This window comes from Gossypium arboreum, chromosome 8 (assembly GCF_025698485.1).
Source record: "Gossypium arboreum isolate Shixiya-1 chromosome 8, ASM2569848v2, whole genome shotgun sequence".
Taxonomy (NCBI): domain Eukaryota; kingdom Viridiplantae; phylum Streptophyta; class Magnoliopsida; order Malvales; family Malvaceae; genus Gossypium; species Gossypium arboreum.
The window spans coordinates 138,475,291-138,495,681 of NC_069077.1; the positions used below are offsets into that span (position 1 = coordinate 138,475,291).

General features: G+C 32.9%; 3 protein-coding genes across 4 annotated transcripts; 1 reads left to right on the forward strand and 2 right to left on the reverse strand.

The window, feature by feature from the left end:
• The first annotated feature begins 386 nt into the window (after window positions 1-386).
• LOC108460374 (E3 ubiquitin-protein ligase BRE1-like 1) lies at window positions 387-8,796 on the forward strand. 2 transcript variants are annotated; one of them, XM_017759849.2, is made up of 19 exons: window positions 387-995; window positions 1,846-2,007; window positions 2,148-2,229; window positions 2,467-2,697; window positions 2,805-2,960; window positions 3,332-3,525; window positions 3,607-3,690; window positions 3,796-3,915; window positions 4,019-4,205; window positions 4,283-4,443; window positions 4,563-4,634; window positions 4,734-4,810; window positions 5,207-5,401; window positions 5,720-5,792; window positions 5,877-5,963; window positions 6,862-6,999; window positions 7,077-7,279; window positions 7,374-7,539; window positions 7,997-8,796. In XM_017759849.2, exons 1-19 carry the CDS (start codon window positions 885-887, stop codon window positions 8,126-8,128), a joined length of 2,631 nt encoding a protein of 876 aa, XP_017615338.1. In that variant the 5' UTR covers window positions 387-884; the 3' UTR covers window positions 8,129-8,796. The 2 variants fall into 2 exon arrangements, with proteins under 2 accessions (XP_017615338.1, XP_017615340.1); XM_017759851.2 differs by lacking the exon at window positions 387-995 and having other exon boundaries at window positions 1,883-2,007; window positions 2,171-2,229.
• Window positions 8,797-9,974: 1,178 nt separating this feature from the next.
• LOC108460376 (uncharacterized) lies at window positions 9,975-11,475 on the reverse strand. The gene is made up of 2 exons (XM_017759852.2): window positions 11,122-11,475; window positions 9,975-11,021 (listed from the first exon to the last, which is right to left on the reverse strand). Exons 1-2 carry the CDS (start codon window positions 11,350-11,352, stop codon window positions 10,947-10,949), a joined length of 306 nt encoding a protein of 101 aa, XP_017615341.1. The 5' UTR covers window positions 11,353-11,475; the 3' UTR covers window positions 9,975-10,946.
• A 1,340-nt stretch (window positions 11,476-12,815) lies between these two features.
• On the reverse strand, window positions 12,816-15,103 carry LOC108458230 (transcription termination factor MTEF18, mitochondrial). Its single transcript, XM_017757543.2, has one exon. The coding sequence runs from the start codon at window positions 14,957-14,959 to the stop codon at window positions 13,265-13,267; it is 1,695 nt and encodes a 564-aa protein (XP_017613032.1). The 5' UTR covers window positions 14,960-15,103; the 3' UTR covers window positions 12,816-13,264.
• Window positions 15,104-20,391: the final 5,288 nt, after the last annotated feature.

The window sequence follows — 20,391 nt, forward strand, 5'->3', positions numbered from 1 at the left end:
TCAATTGATTCAATTGTCGCTTTAATCAATTTTTTTTTTGACTCAACTGGTCCATAGCCTAAATTGATATCTTGATCGATTTTCCCTCTGAAGCAATGGTTGAAATGGTGGCATTTGACAGAAGTTAGCAGCGTTTTTAAGGAAAAATTAATTCTTTCTAGGTTTTTTTAAATTTCGAATTGTATTTTTCGAATTCATTAATTCTTAGCATTTTATGACTGGCTAGATATTCCATCGGTGAGAAAACCTGTATACTTTAAGGACTAAACAATGCATTAAGCCAATTTTTAGATCAGACACGATTAAAGGTTGGTTTTCTTGAATTAAAAGTAAAGAGATTAAATTTATAAATTCAAAGAGTATAAGAACTTGAGTCATAATTAAACCTACTTATAATTTATGAGATTCTTCTCCAGCAGGCAAAACAGCTAAGAAAACCAAGGAATTTATAAAATCAAAGAAGAAAAAACTCCATTTTCACTAAATTGCCAATACTACCCTTCTAACATTCACGAAATTTCAGACAACTCCATTGAATACCCCCTCGACCTCCCTCAGTAATTATTAAATTAGTATTTTTCATTTTCTCGCTGTGTTTTCAGAGAGAGAAAAGTAGGGCGAAAGAAAGTGCAACAAACAACTCTTATTATTATTATTATTAGAAACCCAATATTGTTGTTCTTTTCGTTACAGTTTCAATAGAACCGGTGGTGATCAAAAGCTTTCAAATTCAGGAATTAGGGTTTTCGAACGGAATTGGTTAGCTAGGGTTTTGTTAAAAAAGACCTTTACTTTAATCTTGGTTTTATTTGGGGGGTGGGTATTGGGATTTAATGTCAAGCACAGGTTGGATTGGGGGTTTGTGAGTTTCGAGGGTGCGCTCAATGGGGAGCACTGGTGAGGCTGACAGAAAACGGCGTCACTTTAACTCTATTTCGCCCACTGCTGTTGCCTCGAAGAAGCAACCATTCTTGCCAATTTCTGAGGAGAAAAAGGTAAGGTCTCAGTTTCCTAAAAAAAAAAACTTTTAGTTTTTAATTTGAAGTATGCAGTGGAATATTTATGCTTGTCTTATTGCTTTTTTCTTTATTAAATTTCAATTCGAAAAAAAAAATCAAAATTACTTAATTACTGACTTGGTTTTTCTTATGTATCAATCGGAGTTTCTTTTTTAGCATGTTGTTTCTACTTGAATCTTCTTTTATGGAATCAAATCGATGCATGTTGATATAAGGTTTTGACCTAATGATTGGAACTTTAAGCTCTGGTTGATTTCTGAGGGTTTATTATTATTTAAATGATCATGGATTTGCAGGTTTATTTGCTGCCATTGCCACTTAACCGCCCTTTTGCAGATCTCTTTTATCTCACTTTAGTAACTATATTGTTTGTAGCCAATCTCCTCAGTATAGTCGTATGCTTTTAACACCGTGAATTGCTGGGTACTCCTCCTATATGCTCAGGCTTGAATATGAGATAGTATTTTTTGTGGAAGAAGATTTTGATTGGGGTATGGACCTATGGATAGGCTAATTGGTCTGTGGAAATTAGCTTTGTTAATTATAGGGCACATTTTTTCTTGTCGGCAAGAATTTTATATTATATGAAGTATCCTTTTCTTTTTCTTCTACCTCTGATTGTATGTGTTTGTGCTTTCGGATTGTGATGTCATTTTGCCTTTGATAGTTGTTTTTATTGGTTGTGTGAATGCTATATTGTGAAATTTTGGGGGAAATAATTCATCTGTCTATGAGTAGGTTGCCAAGTTGAAATGTTATCTTATTATAGCTCATATTATTTGAACCTTCCCCTAATGCCCCCTCCTTTTTTTTTGGTATGATGCAGCTTGATGCTGCAGTTCTACAATTTCAGAATCAAAAGCTTGTACAAAAGTTAGAGGCACAGAAAGTTGAGTATTCTACCCTTGAGAATAAGTTCCTTCAACTGAAAGAGAAACAAAAGCCATATGATTCTACATTGAAAGCGGTGAATAAATCTTGGGAAGCAGTAAGATCCTGTCCAAACCGTTAGACAATTATATGCTTTTCTGCTGACTAAGAAAAGACTAGAAAAATATTTTGCATCTTGTAGACTTTTTCCCCTAGTAAACTGCTTTATGGGAAATTGACATTATTTTTTTACAATAGCTGATTACTGACTTGGAATCAAGGTCCATCCACACAAGAAAGTCTAGTGGACAGGATGTCGGACATACTCCAAATGTGAAAGGTGAGAATCTTCTGCCATGCTAAAAAAATTTATTTGTTGTTGTTCTAGCCCCTTGTAATGAACTTTAACTTAATCCCAAGGACTATGCTTTTATTTTTGTTATAACTTCTAAGGTTGAGCTAAATTTTTGGCAATTCTGATTTATAGGAGTTTTATATGATTAATCCGTTTTCTATCTTTAGGTTTTAATTGTTTGGCAAGTATACTAGCTAAGAAAGCTTTTGCATTTCTGTGTAGACGGGCCTCCATCCTATACTGAGAATGCTTTTCTTAGCCGACTTATGGAGACAGGTGCGACTGAAAGTTCCTCTTCCAATAATTGCACAGAGCAGATTAAAGAAGATAGAGAACATACCGTTTCTGCAAAGACTGGGAACATTTTACACAATATAATAGTTGCCATTGATGACCTGTGGTGCCTGAAGGATGGGTTATATGCTGCAGTTCGGAAAGAGCTTCAGAATGATGGTACATGCTTATTAGTAGAAAGTGTACATTGTGTACAACATAATATTTCCCATTTTACCCCCTGGAGTTGTTGATCAGTTAACTGTATGGATGTCTATTTATGCTAGGCTCATGCAGGCAGCTGGCAGAACTAGAATCAGAAGTTAAGAATTTGAGATTCGCAATAGCTGATGTTCATTTGAATCACAGATCTTTGGCAAGGGAATTGCAGAGCCATAGAGATATTGATGCGAAAAATAAAGCTGAGCTTAAACGTCTGAAAGGTAACTTCCATATGTGATCAGAATTGGTCTTGTTAAGAAGTGGTGACAACACTATCAGTTGCCTCCTAAGCAGATTTCATGTGCTTCTTAACTCATTTATGATATATTAATCTTGCATTTATGTGGTAGCATGAGCAAAAATCAGTATGCATGCCATATATTTTTGAAAATTTATGTAATCCACGCAATTCTTTCACCTTAGACAAACTACTTTCTCCCCCTATTGCTATGGATGAGCTAATCACTGGGTATTAACCCTTTCCTTGTGGCCCAAATGCCAGTTAATTATCAAGATATGAAATGTCATTATAGAATCTGTAAGTTTGACTGCCATTGTTTGCTCTGTTTTTTTTTTTTTTTTTTTTTTGAAGGTGAATTGGAGAGTGCAGTTGCGGAACTGCAGGAAAGTAACTGCAAATTGGCGACTCTTAAAGCAGAGAGAGATGCAACAAAAGGGGCATTTTTTCCTGTCTTAAACCTTGGCAGTAAGCATGTTTCTGGTGACAAAGTCAAAGATAAGCATATAGATCTGCATGAAATGGAGTCCGCCCTTAAGGAGCTGTTGGTAATTCCTTTTCTCCTTTTGAGTTATCTTGTGAAATTTCTAAAACTGAAAGTTGATGCGATGATCTATTTGAGCTGCCAGGAACAAGCTTCTTCCCGACTGACAGAGCTAAAAGGTCTTCATGAAGAAAGAATTCAAATATTACAGCAGTTATCAAATTTGCAGGTTTGCTCTTTTAAGATATTATTATATTTTTCTTTTTCCTATATTTCTGACAGGCAGGTCTACTTATTCAGTTGTATAATTTGAATGGGGATTTCTAATTGACAGAACACATTGAAGAGTGTAAAGTGTATTTCTTCTTCCAAAGTGTTCCTTTTGGTGAGAGATCAACTAGAAAAATCCAAGTCAGAAGTTTTCCTCCATCAAGATTTATTTGAGAAACTACAGGTTGTTACTGGTCGGTAGTTTCATTTATGCCTTTTTTGTCTGTAATTTTAAAGAGGACCTCCAATGCCTATGCTAACTATAATGTCCCTCCTAAACCTTTTAGGTTGAGAAAGATAACCTGGCTTGGAGAGAAAAGGAGTTGAGCATAAAGAATGATATAGCTGATGTTTTTCAGAGATCATTGGCAGTTGCTAATTCTAGAGCTTCTCATCTTGGGGCAGAGATACAGCGACAAGTTGATGATAGAAAGAGGATTGAAGCTAAGCTGGAAGAGGCATCTAGAGAACCAGGTAGGAACATATCTGTTGTTTTCATCTTATAGCTATTCTTTTGCTGAATGTTGGCTTAAAATACATTTAAATTTCAGGAAGAACGGAAATAATTGCAGACTTTAAAAGCTTGCTTTCTTCATTTCCCGAGGCAATGAGTTCGATGCAGAACCAGTTAGGGAAGTACAAAGAGGCTGCTGTGGATATTCATTCTCTCCGGGCTGACGTGCAATCTCTTTCCAGCATTCTCAATAGGAAGGTTTGTACTTTTTATAAGTTGTCTGGTTATTCCTGTTTTTGCTTTAAGGGCTTAAAGATCCTCTTTTCTTTTTGCCTGATGGAATTGTAACAATTTCTAAAAAAATTATTTATGAACAGGCCAAAGATATAGAGAATTTATCTGTCAGATCTACTGACCAAGTTACTCAGATGCATAAGTTGCAAGCCATGGTATGATTGGTTATCGGCACTTATCATTCTCCATGCTTATTTTTTCACAGAGAAGGAAAATCTATGTTTAGATTTTGTTTTGCTTTTCTTTTATTGCAGGTACAGGATTTGAAGGACAGTGATGGGGAATTGAAATTGTTATTGGAGATGTATAGACGTGAGTTCACTGATTCAAGGTCAGATTCAATATACAAGATGTGTTCTTTATAATCTTCTGTAGTGAATTCTAATCTGATTCAATACACTTAATTTACTTTTTTATCCATGGAAAATTCTGGACACCTGATCAATCTTTAAGATATCTCTCACTAAAGTCCTCCCTCCAGTGCTGCTGGAAGTTAGACTAAGCATCGGATTCTTCTGTAATGTAACTTCGTTTTTTTACTGGAAATTTTAATGAGCTGAGGTGCAAGAGAATGTCAGCTTATCTTATGTTATACTGGTTATGATATTCTACCTCTGGTTATGTTGCGTTATGTATTGAAGTGCTGATCTTGCTACCCTCAATTGGGTTCTACTTGATGCATGGTTGGAGATTCTTACTTTTTTTTTATCCTTTTCCACGATTGCAGCGATATTTTGGAAGCAAGAGATTCAGAATTCAAGGCATGGGCGCATGTTCAAAGTTTGAAATCCTGTCTTGATGAGCATAATTTGGAATTGCGTGTTAAGACAGCTAATGAAGCTGAAGCAATATCCCAGCAAAAGTTGGCTGCTGCAGAAGCTGAAATTGCTGAGTTGCGACACAAATTGGAGGCTTCTAAGAGGTTACAGTTTGCTTGTTTCTTTTTCTTTATATTAGATTACCTTTTGATGTCACTGATTCAGGTTTATTATTTTAATATTCCTTTTCTTTCTGGAAGCGGATTTTGCCTAGATCTCTGCAAACCTGCTGCTATTCGTAAAATGTTTATTTGATGTGCCTAGAGAATTCCACCACACATTATTCTGTTGAAATTCTCATTACCAGAATGTAGATGTATTGGAAATTGTGTAGCTGGTATTTATGTTGTCGCTACCTTCATTTATCAAACAATGGGTTTACGAGAAGCAAGTGAAAAGTGTTAATTATGCTGTTATTTCAGGGATAAATCTAGGCTTACTGATTCTTTAAAAGCCAAAATTGAAGAAAATGAGGCTTACTTATCTGAAATAGAGGTTAGCTTCTTGTCATTTAGTCTTGGCTTTGCCTTTGGTACTTTCATGATGTTTTCATTACACCATTAGTTTGGTTTTCCTCAGTCAATTGGACAGGCATATGATGATATGCAAACTCAAAACCAGCAGCTATTGCAGCAAATTACTGAAAGAGATGACTATAACATCAAGGTAATCAATTATTTGGTTTATGATATTCAGAGATCCATTGAAAGTTTATGCACTAGCATCATTGTACCCTTTTCTTTCTTTCTTTCTTTTTTGTTTTTTCCTTTTTTGCTACTTACTGCCATAAAACGATGGTCTCTTGATAAGTTTTCTGTAACTATGTCTTTATGCTGACTAGTTTTAAATTGATTTTGTATAACTCTGCCTTTTTTAAACCCTCAAGCATCCAGTTGTCACTAGCTACCACTGCCAGCCGTGTACTTAGAGGTGAACGGTTCTTCATATACTCATAGATGTTTGATCATGGAATAGAAATTTTTACTTGGTAACCAATCACAGAAGCTAACAATCATCATTTCCCTTGAGTTAAACATGAGATAGAACTTGGGAAGCTGGGTTCAGTTCTTGGTCTCCATTTGGGTGTTAGTTGTCGGTGTGAAGATTCATAGGTATTCTCTTTGGCTGGTCATCTGATATGATTGGTTGGACTTGTGATAACTAAGTGCCCATTTTCATTAATGTAAAATTTTATTGAGATTTCATTTATTTTTGGCAGGCACTGAGATTTTTGAATAGCCTAACTCCAAATATATCAAGGATGAGGGTTTTATTGGCCCAAACATTACTGAAATTTGCAAAAATAAAAAATGATGTTGATCTTGTAATTTTAATTTAAAGACAGATGAATTTACTTAATCATGAAACTGGAAGAGCAATTAATGCCTTCGGTTTTATTATAACCTATTCTTGTAAAGGACATCAGGCATCTAGGTTCGATATTCTATTTCTTGATATTTACCTTCATGTAGAGAACTTCTACTTGTAGAGCCTCCATGATCCTTTGTCACTATTGTATATTTTCTCCTAGAACTTGATTTTACTTTAATGGTGTCCTTTTCAGCTTGTTTTGGAAGGTTTGAGGGCCAAACAGCTTCAGGACACTCTACTCTTGGAGAAGCATAACATGGAGAAAGAGATTCAGCAAGCCAGCACAACCCTTGACTTTTATAATATGAAAGCTGCAAGAATCGAGGATCAGGTATGATTATGAACTAGGTATTTTATATGAAATACACTATTAAAGGCATTCAAGTATTGAGCAATTCCTTTTTTCAGCTGAGGTTTTGCTCAGACCAGGTTCAGAAACTTGGAGAAGAAAGATTTCAAAAGTCAGTTTCATTGGAAAATACACAAAAGCGATTGTCAGATATGAGAAGATCCTCTCATCAAGCAAAGGAGTCACTGGAGGACTCGCAATTCAAGATTGAGAGAAGTCGAGCGGCATTACTGGAGTTGCAGATTGAAATAGAGAGAGAAAGGTAATAGAATTCATTGGTCCTTTTATGTTTCCCTGTTTTCATAATGCATAGGGTGAATTCATGTATGTTTTTCTGCATGTCATTCATTTATTAGGTTTAAAAAGAAAAGAATTGAGGAAGAATTGGAAGTAGCGAAAAGAAAGGTCGTACATCTTCAAGCGAAGACAGAAGGGAACTCGATGATTGAAAGGCTTCAAGAAGAACTTAGAGAGTACAGAGAAATACTAAAGTGCAGTATCTGTCTTGACAGACCAAAAGAGGTAAGTTTGATTATGATCTAGTATTTCAAGGTAGCAGTTCTTCAACTAGGCTCTTCAGTGTTGTAGTTTGAGCTCATGTTCTCATTTCCTGACAATTGGATAGGATGCTTCTGTGCCATTTGACTACATTAAGAATGGTTTTGTACCTGTTACTTAGAGAAGAAATACTTCATAACATGTAGCCTATGTTGCTTTCCTCATTTTCCTTGAATTACCTTTGTCCGACAGCAGTATCTGAAACATATTACGGTGTCGGTATGATTCTCCAAGTATATGGAAAAACTTAGAAAAATTGGCCATGTGTTGGGCACATGCCCCTATCTGACGCACACTCCCAAGTTCAAGTAACATAGCATACAGCTATGGTTTGTTCGATTCTGTTTTGGACACTGTTTTTTATTTGGCCTGTTTTCTCCATCTATTTCCAAATTTGCTTATAGATTATTCCGTTCTTCAGGTTGTTATTACAAAATGCTACCATCTCTTCTGCAACCCTTGTGTGCATAAAGTCACCGAAAATCGTCACCGCAAGTGTCCGGTTTGTGCTGCAAGCTTTGGTGCCAATGATGTTAAACCTGTTTATATCTGATTTAGGAGCTCTCATCAGAACTGGTTATCCATGAGATTCGATGCACATCTCACATGCTTGCACTGTCAACACAGATATGAACACTCACAGGTTCCATGTATTGTTGTTTTAGAGTTGTTAGAAAAGAATCTAGACTGGAACTAGAGGTTTCCTATCCGTTTGGTCAGTGCAGATCCTCTCAACATTTGCTTGTTTGGTTCCAAGATGATTGGACTTAATTCTACAGTATTTTATGATGTTTGCCTCTTCATTTAACTGCCTGGAACCACTGGAATCTTTCAAGTTACTGTTTGCAGATTATTCAGAATTGATCAATTTCTGTATTCTGCTGAAACCTTTTGGAGCAGTACTCAAAAGTTTTTGGGCTGCACAGATTTTAGTAGAACATTTTAGTATTATTTGTTTTCTTTTTCATTTTTTCTTTATATATATATATTAATGGTAGTTTATGACAGTTACATGTTGAAGGAAAATAGTCTTCTATTTCTTTTATTTATTGTGGAGGAAGTAGCCATTATAAGGCCTTCCTTTGGAAATTAACGAGTCTGATTTTGCTTGTGTTCCTCTAGGTAGGGGACTAATGAGAATGATTGAATCATGAGACTTACTGTTGTATCCGTATCATGTTTATATATATATATATTGCTGTGCCGTAATTGTATTCAAAATATTCTATATTTATATAAATTTTGATATGTTGGCAATTCAGATATTGAGACGTTAGTGCATTCATGTTGTTAATGTTATTATTTTGGTACCCAGTTTTATATCTTATTTTAGCTATTTGTGTATTTGTTCTTGCTATGGTGGCAGACTCCACTTTAAATGCCAAATACATTACAATTTACAAAGGGATTTGTAGGGTTATGAACAAATATATGAAGCAACAGCGTCAGAATTATCTGGTGTTTTATCAAGTGCTGCATCGTACAAATAAAGCTTTGGACCGGAAATATAACAAGCAGTAGCCTCAGCATGGTAAGGATTTTTTTTTTTTTACCTACTTTACCCAAGCCTAGCCTGGATCAACCTAGGCTGGCTTATATTTTCATATTAATATTTATATACATCTATAATTAAGTTGTAACAAAAACATTTTATTGTTATTAATTACCAACTTGGGTCAGGAATCTCAGGATAGATTGGTTCGAATTTGTAAAATCTGTTCAAGACCCAAGTTGTATGAACCCAATGGGTAATTTAATTCTTGAGCAGATCTCTGTTAAATGAGATTACTTATTATTATTTGATCCAAACCTAGAATAAGTGTCAACACTATGATGTAGGTTGAATCACCGTTGTTGACTCATTGGCCAGGGGTTCACCTTACATACAATCTGTGAGTTCTAGTTTGGCCAAGGGTGTTCACCCTACATACAATCTCTGAGTTCTAGTTTGGCCAAGGGTGTTCACCCTCCATACAACTATGAGTTCTAGTCACAGGGATTGCCTGCTTGTGGTGTTTGATTTTTAAGTTTCCCCCTTTGTTGCCTCCATCCTGATTCAAAACCAGGATTTTATAGGGCATAAGATGTTGAACCAGGCCTTGGATGCCAAGGTTTGTGAAAAAATACAATGAAGCATATTCTTTGTCTTGGAACTGACCAACATTGTGAAAACTGTGCCTTGGCATTTGTGTGAACTAATAATACAAAGAGCCTACCAAGAGATTATTACTCTCTTCCATCACCAAAAGGAAATTAGAAACCTCAACAGAGCAATTGAATGTGGTAACGAACATTAAAACAATTAAATTTGTACTATCAAGCTTGTGAGGAATTATAACCGAGCAACCTTACCCCATAAAGTAAAATGAAGAACAAATAACAATGAGCACCAGCATCAATTTAGAAACAAGTTGAGCAATATTCATGTTATAAATGTTTTTATATTCTGAGATCTACCTTTGAATTCAAGTAACATGGATTTTGACATATTAGCTAGCAACTCGGGCAAAGCATCTCGAAATGACAAGAAACAATCTCAAAAGAAAATCAGCCCAGGGAAAAACCCCATCAGCAATGGGTACGAACACTTCTCTAAACAGAGAAACCATACCCAAACAAGACACTAAAGATCGCCAAAGAAAAACCCAAAAAAGAAGACAAATCGATTTTTTGAGGAGAGGAAATCAAATCCCCAAGGGAGCAGTCATTCAGTATGATATCCAAATGCATTTGAGAACCAAAACCAAAGGATTTTCACATCCAAAGCAAGAAAGTGTATAAAGCTCTTCAACAGAGTGACATCATGCTAGCCCAAAACCATCTTCCAGCAACAATGAGACCTCAATCGGCAGCCAGCAACACCACAAGGACCAGAAGGCATGGGAAACAAAAAGGGAGAAAGAGCTATACCACGCTGTAGAGAGTTCCACTCTACCACGGGAGGGAACAGGAGAGCCTCCACCAGAGGAAGGAGACTACACAGCGCCAGGCGATGCTAGCTAGGTTTTCTATGATTTGGGTGCTCCAATAGTAAATATGAAACAGTTCAACAGACAGCTAAATTGCATATGATTCTAAATAATTTTTGAAGCAATCTGTTAAGGCTGCCATTGCAATTCTATGTTCAGCACTGGATTACATTTTTTCTATCAGGTTAGGGTTGAGTATTAGACATGTCCTTTCCATTACAAGCTATCCTCAAGTCTCTTAACAACTTAGTTATTGAGACTGAATAACAGAGATTGAGAGTCTAAAAGCTAATTGTTCGATTATTATGATAAAGATTATAGATTTTCCAAACTGAAAAAAATAAATGGAAGAAAGATGTAAACTAGAAAAGACCTTGAAAACAGAAAGGGCAAAAAAGGGACTCATTTGTCGCCTGTCCTCGGCCGAATTCCAAGTCCACTTCTTATACTTGCACCTACACCCATCAAATCTTCGACCTATTCAAAAAATGGAAATCACAAAAACGAAAATTTAAGTACAATAATGAGATGTTGAGGGTGAAAATTTGAAAGACATGGAGAATGAATAAAGATTTACTTTGTGAATGCCGGAGGCTTTTAGGAAAGCGACGGATGCAGAGGCAGAGGCGCCAAGGAACAGTGAAGCTACGGCGAAGGCTTTTAAGGGCATGAAACGATGGTCGCCGGTATAACCTTTCCGATACGAAGATACTGCCCAACCCAGCTGGGATACACTTGCTATGGCCCAATACCAGTGGCTGTTTATGTGGATTTTACCATTATCGCCGCCGTTCTCCGCCGTCTCCATTTCTGAGCTGCTTTTCTCCGAATGCTTACTTAATTGGGGATTATTATTTGGACTCTTCTTGTCTGGGTTTTGCCTAGGCTTAGGGATTTCTCCCCTGAACTTGTTTCTCTAATTACATTTTAATAAATTAAAAATTTTAGTACTTTGATAATAAATATTAAAAATTAATTAATTGAACTTCTAATAAATATCAAATAATTTTTATAATTCAAGTTCCATACTCATTGAGCTGAACAATAAATTTTTATTTTTACATTTTACATTTTATATTTAACCCTATACTTTTTAAATTTTGTAATTTTAGCTATGATCAAACAATATTTATTAAATTAGTTAAGTTTTGTTATTTTTAAAAATTTTATCTGACAAATATATTAGGGTGAAGTCAGAAAGTTTTTTTAGGGGGCCAAAATTAAATTATAATTTTGAAGATAGTAGAAATGCGATTTTACCATTTTAATAGCTTATATCTTTATAATTTTTAAAGGACTAAATCAAATTTTTATCGTTTTTAGAGGAGGTCAAAGTACAATTTTGTCTTTACTAATTTAAAATTTTAAAAATGTTAAAGGGTCTAAATGAAAAATTTTTCATTTTAGAAGGGTCGGAGCCCTTGCCAACCCCCTAGTTACACCCCTGTCACATATCTAATATTATGTCAACTTATTATTTTTACATATTATTTAAAAAAAATTAATGTAATTGATGACGGACATTCAAAATAAATTATATCTATAACTTTATAAATCATTCATAACTAATAGTAAAATCTATTCAAATAGATTTAATTATTTTTATTTGAATCAAGATTGAAGTTTTAAATTTGAAAAGAATAAAAATTTAAAAATATAAAAACTAATTTAATTAAAATATAAAAATTAAATGTATACAAAATTAATAATAAAAATTTGCCTTAAATTTTTATTTTATTTTATCATAGAACAACTAAAACTAAAGGTGGTTTGTAATTACTAATTACAAACATAGTGAAAAAAATCGAAATTATGATATCGTTTATTTTATTTTGTTTTCAGTTAGTAATATGAATTTTGAATAATCTGTGAATTCCAGTATATGATTTATTATTTGCGTTAAATTTAGAGTCAATTTAAATATGAATGCTTGAATACTTATTATTTGGATTCATTTTAATTTCATCCAAATAGTGGCAAATCTAAAACTGTTACACAATGAATTCGAATATACAAATATATATAATGATTTATAATGATATCTATTTAATTATTGTTAATTTTACACCTTTTATTTTTAAAATAATTTAATAAACTAGATTATACCCAGCATAAATTTAAAATTTAATCCTATATTTTTATTTCTAATAATTCAATCCTCTAATGTTCAGATTTTAAAATTCAAATCTACTTGTTAACATTATTAAATGTATTTTGTTAATTTGAGGTTCATTATACTATTATTTTTTAGCTACATAGCTATCAAATAAGTTTTGTTTTATTTCAAAAATACAACATCAACAAATTTAATAAAAAACTGACAGTAGTAACAATTGAATCTAAATTTTAAAATAAATTCCTGAAAATAAAAATACAGGACTAAATTCCGAATATGGGAACAGTACAGTGACTGGTGGCATATTTTAACCAATTTAAAAATATCATCCATATGCAATGGGGTGTGAGGCAAGCAACAAGGGCCTTCGACAGAATCGGTAATGAGTAAATCTATATACCTAAATGGACTCGAGTACGAAGGTCGAACAAGGATAATCTTCAATTTTTCAAGATTTTCATGTACTTCAAAGATCTTCGAAGGATCATATTCCCGTACCTCATATCCGGATATGCACCGAACATGTATATGGAACAACATACTATATACGTGAAGATTAGATATCAACAATCCAAAAATCATATTTGAAAGCTAGACAATTTCATTAGTCTTGGCTACTACTATCGGATTCCTTGTAGGAAAAATTCTCGAACCATTTGTTCAGAGCATCAGGATGAATTCGACCAAGTCGAGCAATGAAACTCTTTTCACCGGTTGCAACTATGCTTGCAATGGAGTAGTTTCGAGTACATAAACCATTCTCTGTAAGCCACTTGTGGAACCTATACCTTGGCTTAATCCGTTTCTCTAAGTTGAAACAAAGAAATGCTGGGAATATATCAAGGTAGTCCAAAGAAACACCCATTTCATGGCGAAGGAAATTCACCTTCTGCTCCACCGTTTTGGGGCACTGGTTTAACACCTTCGGTGTCATATGTACTATCCTACAAAGTTTCGAGAACTCAAACCCCAAACCAAGAAGACTATCAAATCTTTCTTGCAACTCACTACCAGTTCCATGGACATGAGCTAAGACCTTCATGGTTAAAGAATTCTCTCCAAACCCAACCCTATGTAAAAAGATTAACTTTTCCATTGTATGGACAGGGGTTCTTGAAAACTGAATTTTCTCCAAACTATCTCGAAAACCTTTATCCAAGTCTTCGTCATCTTTAAGGGTGTAATTAGCAAGCAACCGACGATTTCCATTCTTAATCCTATTGAACAACCACTCGTGTAGATTCAAAGCTCTCATTACATTAGGCAAATTTGTCATTTTATTCCTACCTAACACATAAGGGTACTCTTTAGCAATGGAATCCCTTTTCTTAACACTCAATCCAAAATGTTTCAACATTCCCATCACGGAAATCATTGGTGTTTCCAAATCAGAATCCAATATCTCGGGATTTCGAAGGATCAACATACCGATATCTTCCTTCGGAACCAAAAACCGAGAAAAGTATAAGATCTTACTAACCAGAACCTCTTCTGGATACTGAAGAAAAAGGTTCTTATTTCTACCAATCAGCTCACCTATTTTCCCTTTCTCACAACCCAGATCATAAAAAACCCTAATTTTCCTACAAATTTCATACCAAGCATCAACATTATCTTCAACATGACTCCCCAAATCAAAATCCAAAAAGACCCTTTTCAAATCATTCAACAAAGCAACAATTTCACCACCCAATTCATTCACCCCACCACCACGCAACACGTAAGGAAAAGCCAAACAAATACCAATAACAGGAATATTACTAAACCCACATTCCTTAATCTTAAAAAGCATAGCTTTTAATTCCTTAGAACTTGCCTTAAAAATCAAGACTTCCTCTTTATAAAGCTTACCCAATTTGTTCCAAGGAAACCCAAATCCAGAAAGCGCACAAGCAGCCTCCAGAACCGTCTCATCTTCAGAAAAGAAGAACTTCTTGGACGGCAATAGGCCACCAACTTCCTCATAATCAATGCCTATACTTTCGAAGAAAAACTCATACTCGTTAATGGGATGGTACCTGAGGAATCTGAGTACGTTTCGATTGAAGCTCGTGGTGGAGAATTTAATGCCGGAGATGAGAGAAGAGAGGGAAAAGAAGGAGTTTTTAGCAATGTGCTCGGCGTAGACGAAAGGTATGTAACGGGTACAGTGGAGGTAATCCGTGAGAGCTTGTTGGGCATCTCGAATGGCTTGGGGTCGATATCTGGAAGGGATTTTGGTGAAGTTGTTTGGGAGTTTGGAAAGCGTAGCAAAATGGCGAGAAAAATGAGAGAAGATCAACTTGGGGAAAAAATTCATCTGAGGGCAGTAATGGGTTTAGGGTTTATGTTGGGGATTTTGAGCTTTGTTTCTTCATACATCGCAGGTGGAATCTGTCTGAGCGTTTTTTTTTTTTTTTGCGTATATCTCCTAACTTACCAAAATTAATATAGGTTTAGGGATTTGGGTAAATTATATTAAATGTGATTAAATTATTAGTAATTTTATATTTTATTTATTTAATTTTAAAAAATTATAAAATAATTAGTGAGTTATTTAAAAAAATTTATTTAAATCTTCTTAGCGAGCTGGAATTCCCAATATTGAAAGCGAACTTTTTCTATTTCGACTTGAATCAGTTCAATTTGCTATAAATTAGCTGAAGATTTTAAATCTCACAACAGCATCTAAATGTCAGCATGGCATTTATGTAAGTGCACTATAATTCACAACTGTGCAAGTGAGAACCCTAATATTAACATCTTATGCCAAATTTAAGATGCATAATCCAAAAAAGTGCAATAGTAACAACAGTGGCGCACTTTTCATCAATTAAAAGTCAAGGCAAAAACTCGAAATCTTACAATTATAAGATTTCTAGATTATGTTACATACAACAATTTTTTTATCTAAATCATAACATTCTACAAATAAAAATAAAACGAGAGCAGAGTTTAGCAATATATTATTAGTCTTTATATTGATCTTTATCTTTTTTAAAGGAGATCTAATTAAGTGATAGTCTCGCTCTGATAATATTTAACCTGTTTATTTATTGTCGTACTTTTTTAAGTTGAATTCTTTTTACTAATTTATTTGGTTGATAGTTTCTTAACTAAAATTCCATTGCCTCTTTGATTGTTGCCAAATGGAGGAATTTATGATTATGGCACCATCGCGTTAGCTCCTCTAAGAAGTCAAGTTCTAGCAATGCCTTATAATCTTCGTGTTTGTTGGGTGCCCTCTACCACTGCATTTACGCCATACAAGGTGGGAAAGAGTTGAAGTGTCAACTCTGAGGCCCAATAGCCTCGACAACCAGATAAACGCAGATTTTTTTTTAGCTTCCTTTGTTTTCTTATTTTGACCATAGGACAATTGTCATTTCTTCATTTGAGGTTTATAAGACATGACTTCTTATGTTGGATGCGTGAATGTCAAAGGTGATATAAAAACTTGTGGTGTAAGAAACGAAATTAAGAAAAATTAAATGAGACTTGAAGCACGAATTACTTTTCTTTTAAGTGCCTTGAAAATTAAATAAAATAAATAACAATTATTATAATTTTTTGAAAAATAAAAATTTATTGTAGCACCAAACTCAAGAACGAAATGAAAAAATAAAAATTATTATAATTATTTCGAAAAATAAAAAATATTATTGGAGACTCGAACCTAAATGCTTTGAAAATAAAATGAAATAAATAGCAACTATTATAAGTATTCCAAAAAATATAAAAATATTATAACACCAAACTCAAGCCCAAGTGGCCCAGAAATAAAATAAAATAAATAGAAATTATTATAATTATTCTGAAAAAAAAAATCATTACAACACCAGCTCACACTCAATACCTTAGAAATGAAATAAAATAAATAAAAATATTATAATTATTTCAAAAATAAAAATATTATTACAATACCAAACAAGCCTAAATGCCCAAAAATGAAATGGAATGAAATAAATCAATTATTATAATTATTTGAAAAATAAAAAATTTATTGCAATACTAGACTCAAACTCAAATGCCTCATAATGAAATGAAATAAATAGCTATTATTATAATTATTTTGGAAAATAAAAATAAATTATTGTAGCACCAGACTCAAGTCCAAGTGTTGGATAATGAAATAAAATTAATAACAATTATTATGATTATTCCATAAAATAAAAATATTATTACAACACCAGACTCAACTGGAATGAAATGAAATAAATAGTAATTATTATAATAATTTAGAAAATAAAAAATATTTTAGAAGCATTAGAATCAAACCCAAGTACCCTGGAAATGAAATAAAATAAATAGCAATTATTAAAATTATTGCAACACCGTACACAAGCCAAGTGCATGAGGAATGAAATGAAATAAATAGAAATTATTATTGTAATAACTCAATTTTTCAAGTGGTGTCGGAAACAGTAGTTTGGGAACACTAAATTCGGCGAGTAAATTCAGTAAATATTATTATTTAATATTTATGAGTCATATATAGTTTTTAAAAAGGTTTTTGAATTAATAATTTGTGTTTTATAATGATTTATTAGGTCAAGTGGTTTTAGAAAGTGAGGTATTGGGACCTCATTTCTATAAAATGAGGCTTAAATATTTTTATAAATATTTACGAAGTATCATTAAGTGACTATTAAAGTTTCGTTGAAAAATTTTAATGTTTCGATAGTTAATTAATTAAAAAGGACTAAACTGAAAAAAGTGCAAAACTTGCTAATAATAGAATTTAAGTGATTAAATGGCTTGATAAATAAATGAGGGAGGACTTAAGAAGTAATTAAACCTAAATTAAAAGGATGAGGATAAAGTCTTTAATGGCAAAATTGTAATTTTTATGAAATTAAATAAAACAAATTGAAATTGAAAAGCTTTCTATGCATTTCTTCTACAATATTCTGCCAAAAATCGACATAGGAGAAGGGTTTAAGCTTGTTCTTTTATAATTTTGGTTCAAGTGAGTTGAATTCTTACCTATTTCTTATAATTTTTATATTTTTAAGATTATTACAATTAGGTCCAACTAAATCTTACCTTAATTTTTTATTTTATTAAAAATTTTGGAAGTTACCATTGATTAATATTAGATGTTTTTGATGAATAACATGGATTTAGAGCTTTGACTGTGTTGTATGATGATTATATAAAGTAATTTTGTTAAATATTGATTTTAGGATTAAATTTTGAAAATGTTAAAATATTAGAGTTAGATAGTAAATTTTGGTTTATTAAGGGCTGTATAATGATGTAGAATATTGGAATAAATTATTAATTGAGGAAAATGAGTTAATATGATAGATTAACTAATTAAAGGATTAAATTGCAAAATTGTAAAATTTTGGAGCAATTGTATTCAAAAAATAAAAGGGTATTAATTGTGAAATGAATTAGAAGTGAAATATATGCTAATGAACGAATAATTTTATATTTTAGATCAAGATCTTGTAGAAACTCGTGAAAAAGGAAAAATAGCATAATAGTCCCTGAACTTCTGCAATTGCTACAATTCAGCGGAGGTAAGTTCGTATGGTTAAAAATATAATATTTTTATTAATTGATGAATGGTATTATTTATTTATTCTATTGTTGTAACAATCTGGTTTAGACCCTAGTCGGAATAGTGGTTTCGGGACCACAAATCTGAGTTACAAAAATATTTAAATGTTATTTTCTGTGCTTATAATATGTGAATTGACATGTGTAAAAGTTTCGTATGAAAATTCGATCATTTGTGTGCTTAATTTGATAAAAGGACCTAATCGTGTAAAATGTAAAAGTTGCATGCTAATTGTTAAAAGTGCCTATTTGCTATGATTTTTAAAATATGAGGTCTTTATGTTGTAAATGGACCACTAACATGGTTAATGGACATTAATGACCATTATTTATGTGTTTATTATATGTTTATAATAAGGTCAAAAAGGTAAAATGTATATTATGTTAATATTAATTAAACAAAACATGAAAATGTTCATTATATGCTCATTTTTTCGAAATTTGAAGAACAAAAGAAAGAATAAAAGCTCTTAGGGTTTCGACACTTGTGATTGTGGATTAAGGTATGTGTTTTGATCGGTTTTTGATAATTTTTATGTTTTTGTAATCGTTGCTTAGCAATCTATCAAGCTCATGCCTAAATTTCTGATTTTGATGATGATTTTGAAATAAGCCATTGATGAAATTGTGATCTTTATGGAGTTAGATGATAGAAATTGAAAGATATAGGAATATTCTTCCAAGCATATGTCTAAAGAAATTTTGTGTATTTTGTGATTTTATGAATTAGGGACTAAATTGTCAAAATATAAAAATATGAGGGCTAATTTGTAAAATGCTCTGAATGTGTGTTTTTGGATTTATTTGAATGATTTGGTGAATAAAAGAGTTAAATTTGAATTTATATAGATCAAGAACCAAAGAAAACAGAATTAGATCGGGGAAAGTTTAAAGTCGTTGAGTAGCCGATTCCATCTATCCGAATCCGTACGAGTTAAGTCTATATACAAATAAATGTGTTTTGAATTGAATTACTATCGATTATATGCTATTGAACTATGATGAATGATTATATGAGTTGAGAAATATGAGACATCCGAGAAAATATTGACAAAGTTCCGACATCCGAAAAGTCTCGTACGAACCCTAGGAATAGCTAGGATACATATGTCATGACATAGGATCCGATATGTGTTTTCGTGTAAGATCACGTCTGGGACATTGGCATCAACTTATGATTTACGTGTAAGACCACATCTAAGACGTTGGCATCGTATTTGATTTCGTGTAAGACCCTGTCTGGGACAGTGGCATCGATATTTGATTACATGTAAGACCATGTCTGGAACGTCGGCATTGTACGAGCTTTCTAAGCTATCCACGTATCCTTATGATTTCGAACGGTTCAACGGGCATTCCAAGAAAATGAATTATTATGTGAACATGTATTCGATTCAGGTATGTTCGAAATGAGTATCATATTTGATGTTGAAAGGTAAGTATATGTACTTTAGTGAACAAATGTTGATATGTGATAAAAGCATGAGAAAATATGCTATATGTCCTAAAGAATTTGGAATATGTGAAATGTATATGAACATTGAGGTTTGTGATAGTATTTGGCCATGAAGTATATGTAATTTGATGATGCTTTTATGTTTAAAGTGTTAAGTTTATTTGTATATGGCTTACTAAACTTTTAAAAGCTTACTTTATGTGTATGTTTGCATTGTTTTATAGATATCGTAGCTATCGGGAGCTCGGGGATTGTCGAGGATCATCACCACATTATCGAACTTCTTTTTGGTACCTTTTCAAAATGTGAATATTAAAGTATGGCATGTATAGGCTAGAAGTATTTAAATTATGTTTTGTGATATGTATATATTTAGCCATGTGATATGGCTTGGTTTTGGTTGATATTATGGTTGATTTTGGTATATGATATTTGATGCAAATTATGTATATGTGAAGTGTTTGTTAATGGACAAATGAATTGGTCAATTTGGTAAGTTTTGGTGTGTGATTATTTGATGATTTGGTAAGATTTTGATATGAGAATGAATGAATTGAAAAGAGGTTATAAACCATATGTTTTGATATGTTTTTGGTTTATGGAATGACATGAATTGGTATGTTATATGAAGATGAGATTGGTTGATAATATTATAGTATGAATAATGGATGATTTGTGACTTGAAATGGTTGAAATTTGATATTCATTTGGTGTCTATTTGATAATTG

What these genes read in the sequence shown, in the direction of transcription:
- LOC108460376 (XM_017759852.2), bottom strand. Translation starts at nt 11,352, where the DNA reads ATGGAGACGGCGGAGAACGGCGGCGATAATGGTAAAATCCACATAAAC. An exon ending in AAGCCTCCGGCATTCACAAA is followed by an intron (nt 11,022 to 11,121) that starts GTAAATCTTTAT and finishes TTTTTTGAATAG; the next exon opens with GTCGAAGATTTGATGGGTGT.
- LOC108460374 (XM_017759849.2), top strand. Translation starts at nt 885, where the DNA reads ATGGGGAGCACTGGTGAGGCTGACAGAAAACGGCGTCACTTTAACTCT. An exon ending in ACATACTCCAAATGTGAAAG is followed by an intron (nt 2,230 to 2,466) that starts GTGAGAATCTTC and finishes ATTTCTGTGTAG; the next exon opens with ACGGGCCTCCATCCTATACT. An exon ending in CCGCCCTTAAGGAGCTGTTG is followed by an intron (nt 3,526 to 3,606) that starts GTAATTCCTTTT and finishes TTGAGCTGCCAG; the next exon opens with GAACAAGCTTCTTCCCGACT.
- LOC108458230 (XM_017757543.2), bottom strand. Translation starts at nt 14,959, where the DNA reads ATGAATTTTTTCCCCAAGTTGATCTTCTCTCATTTTTCTCGCCATTTT.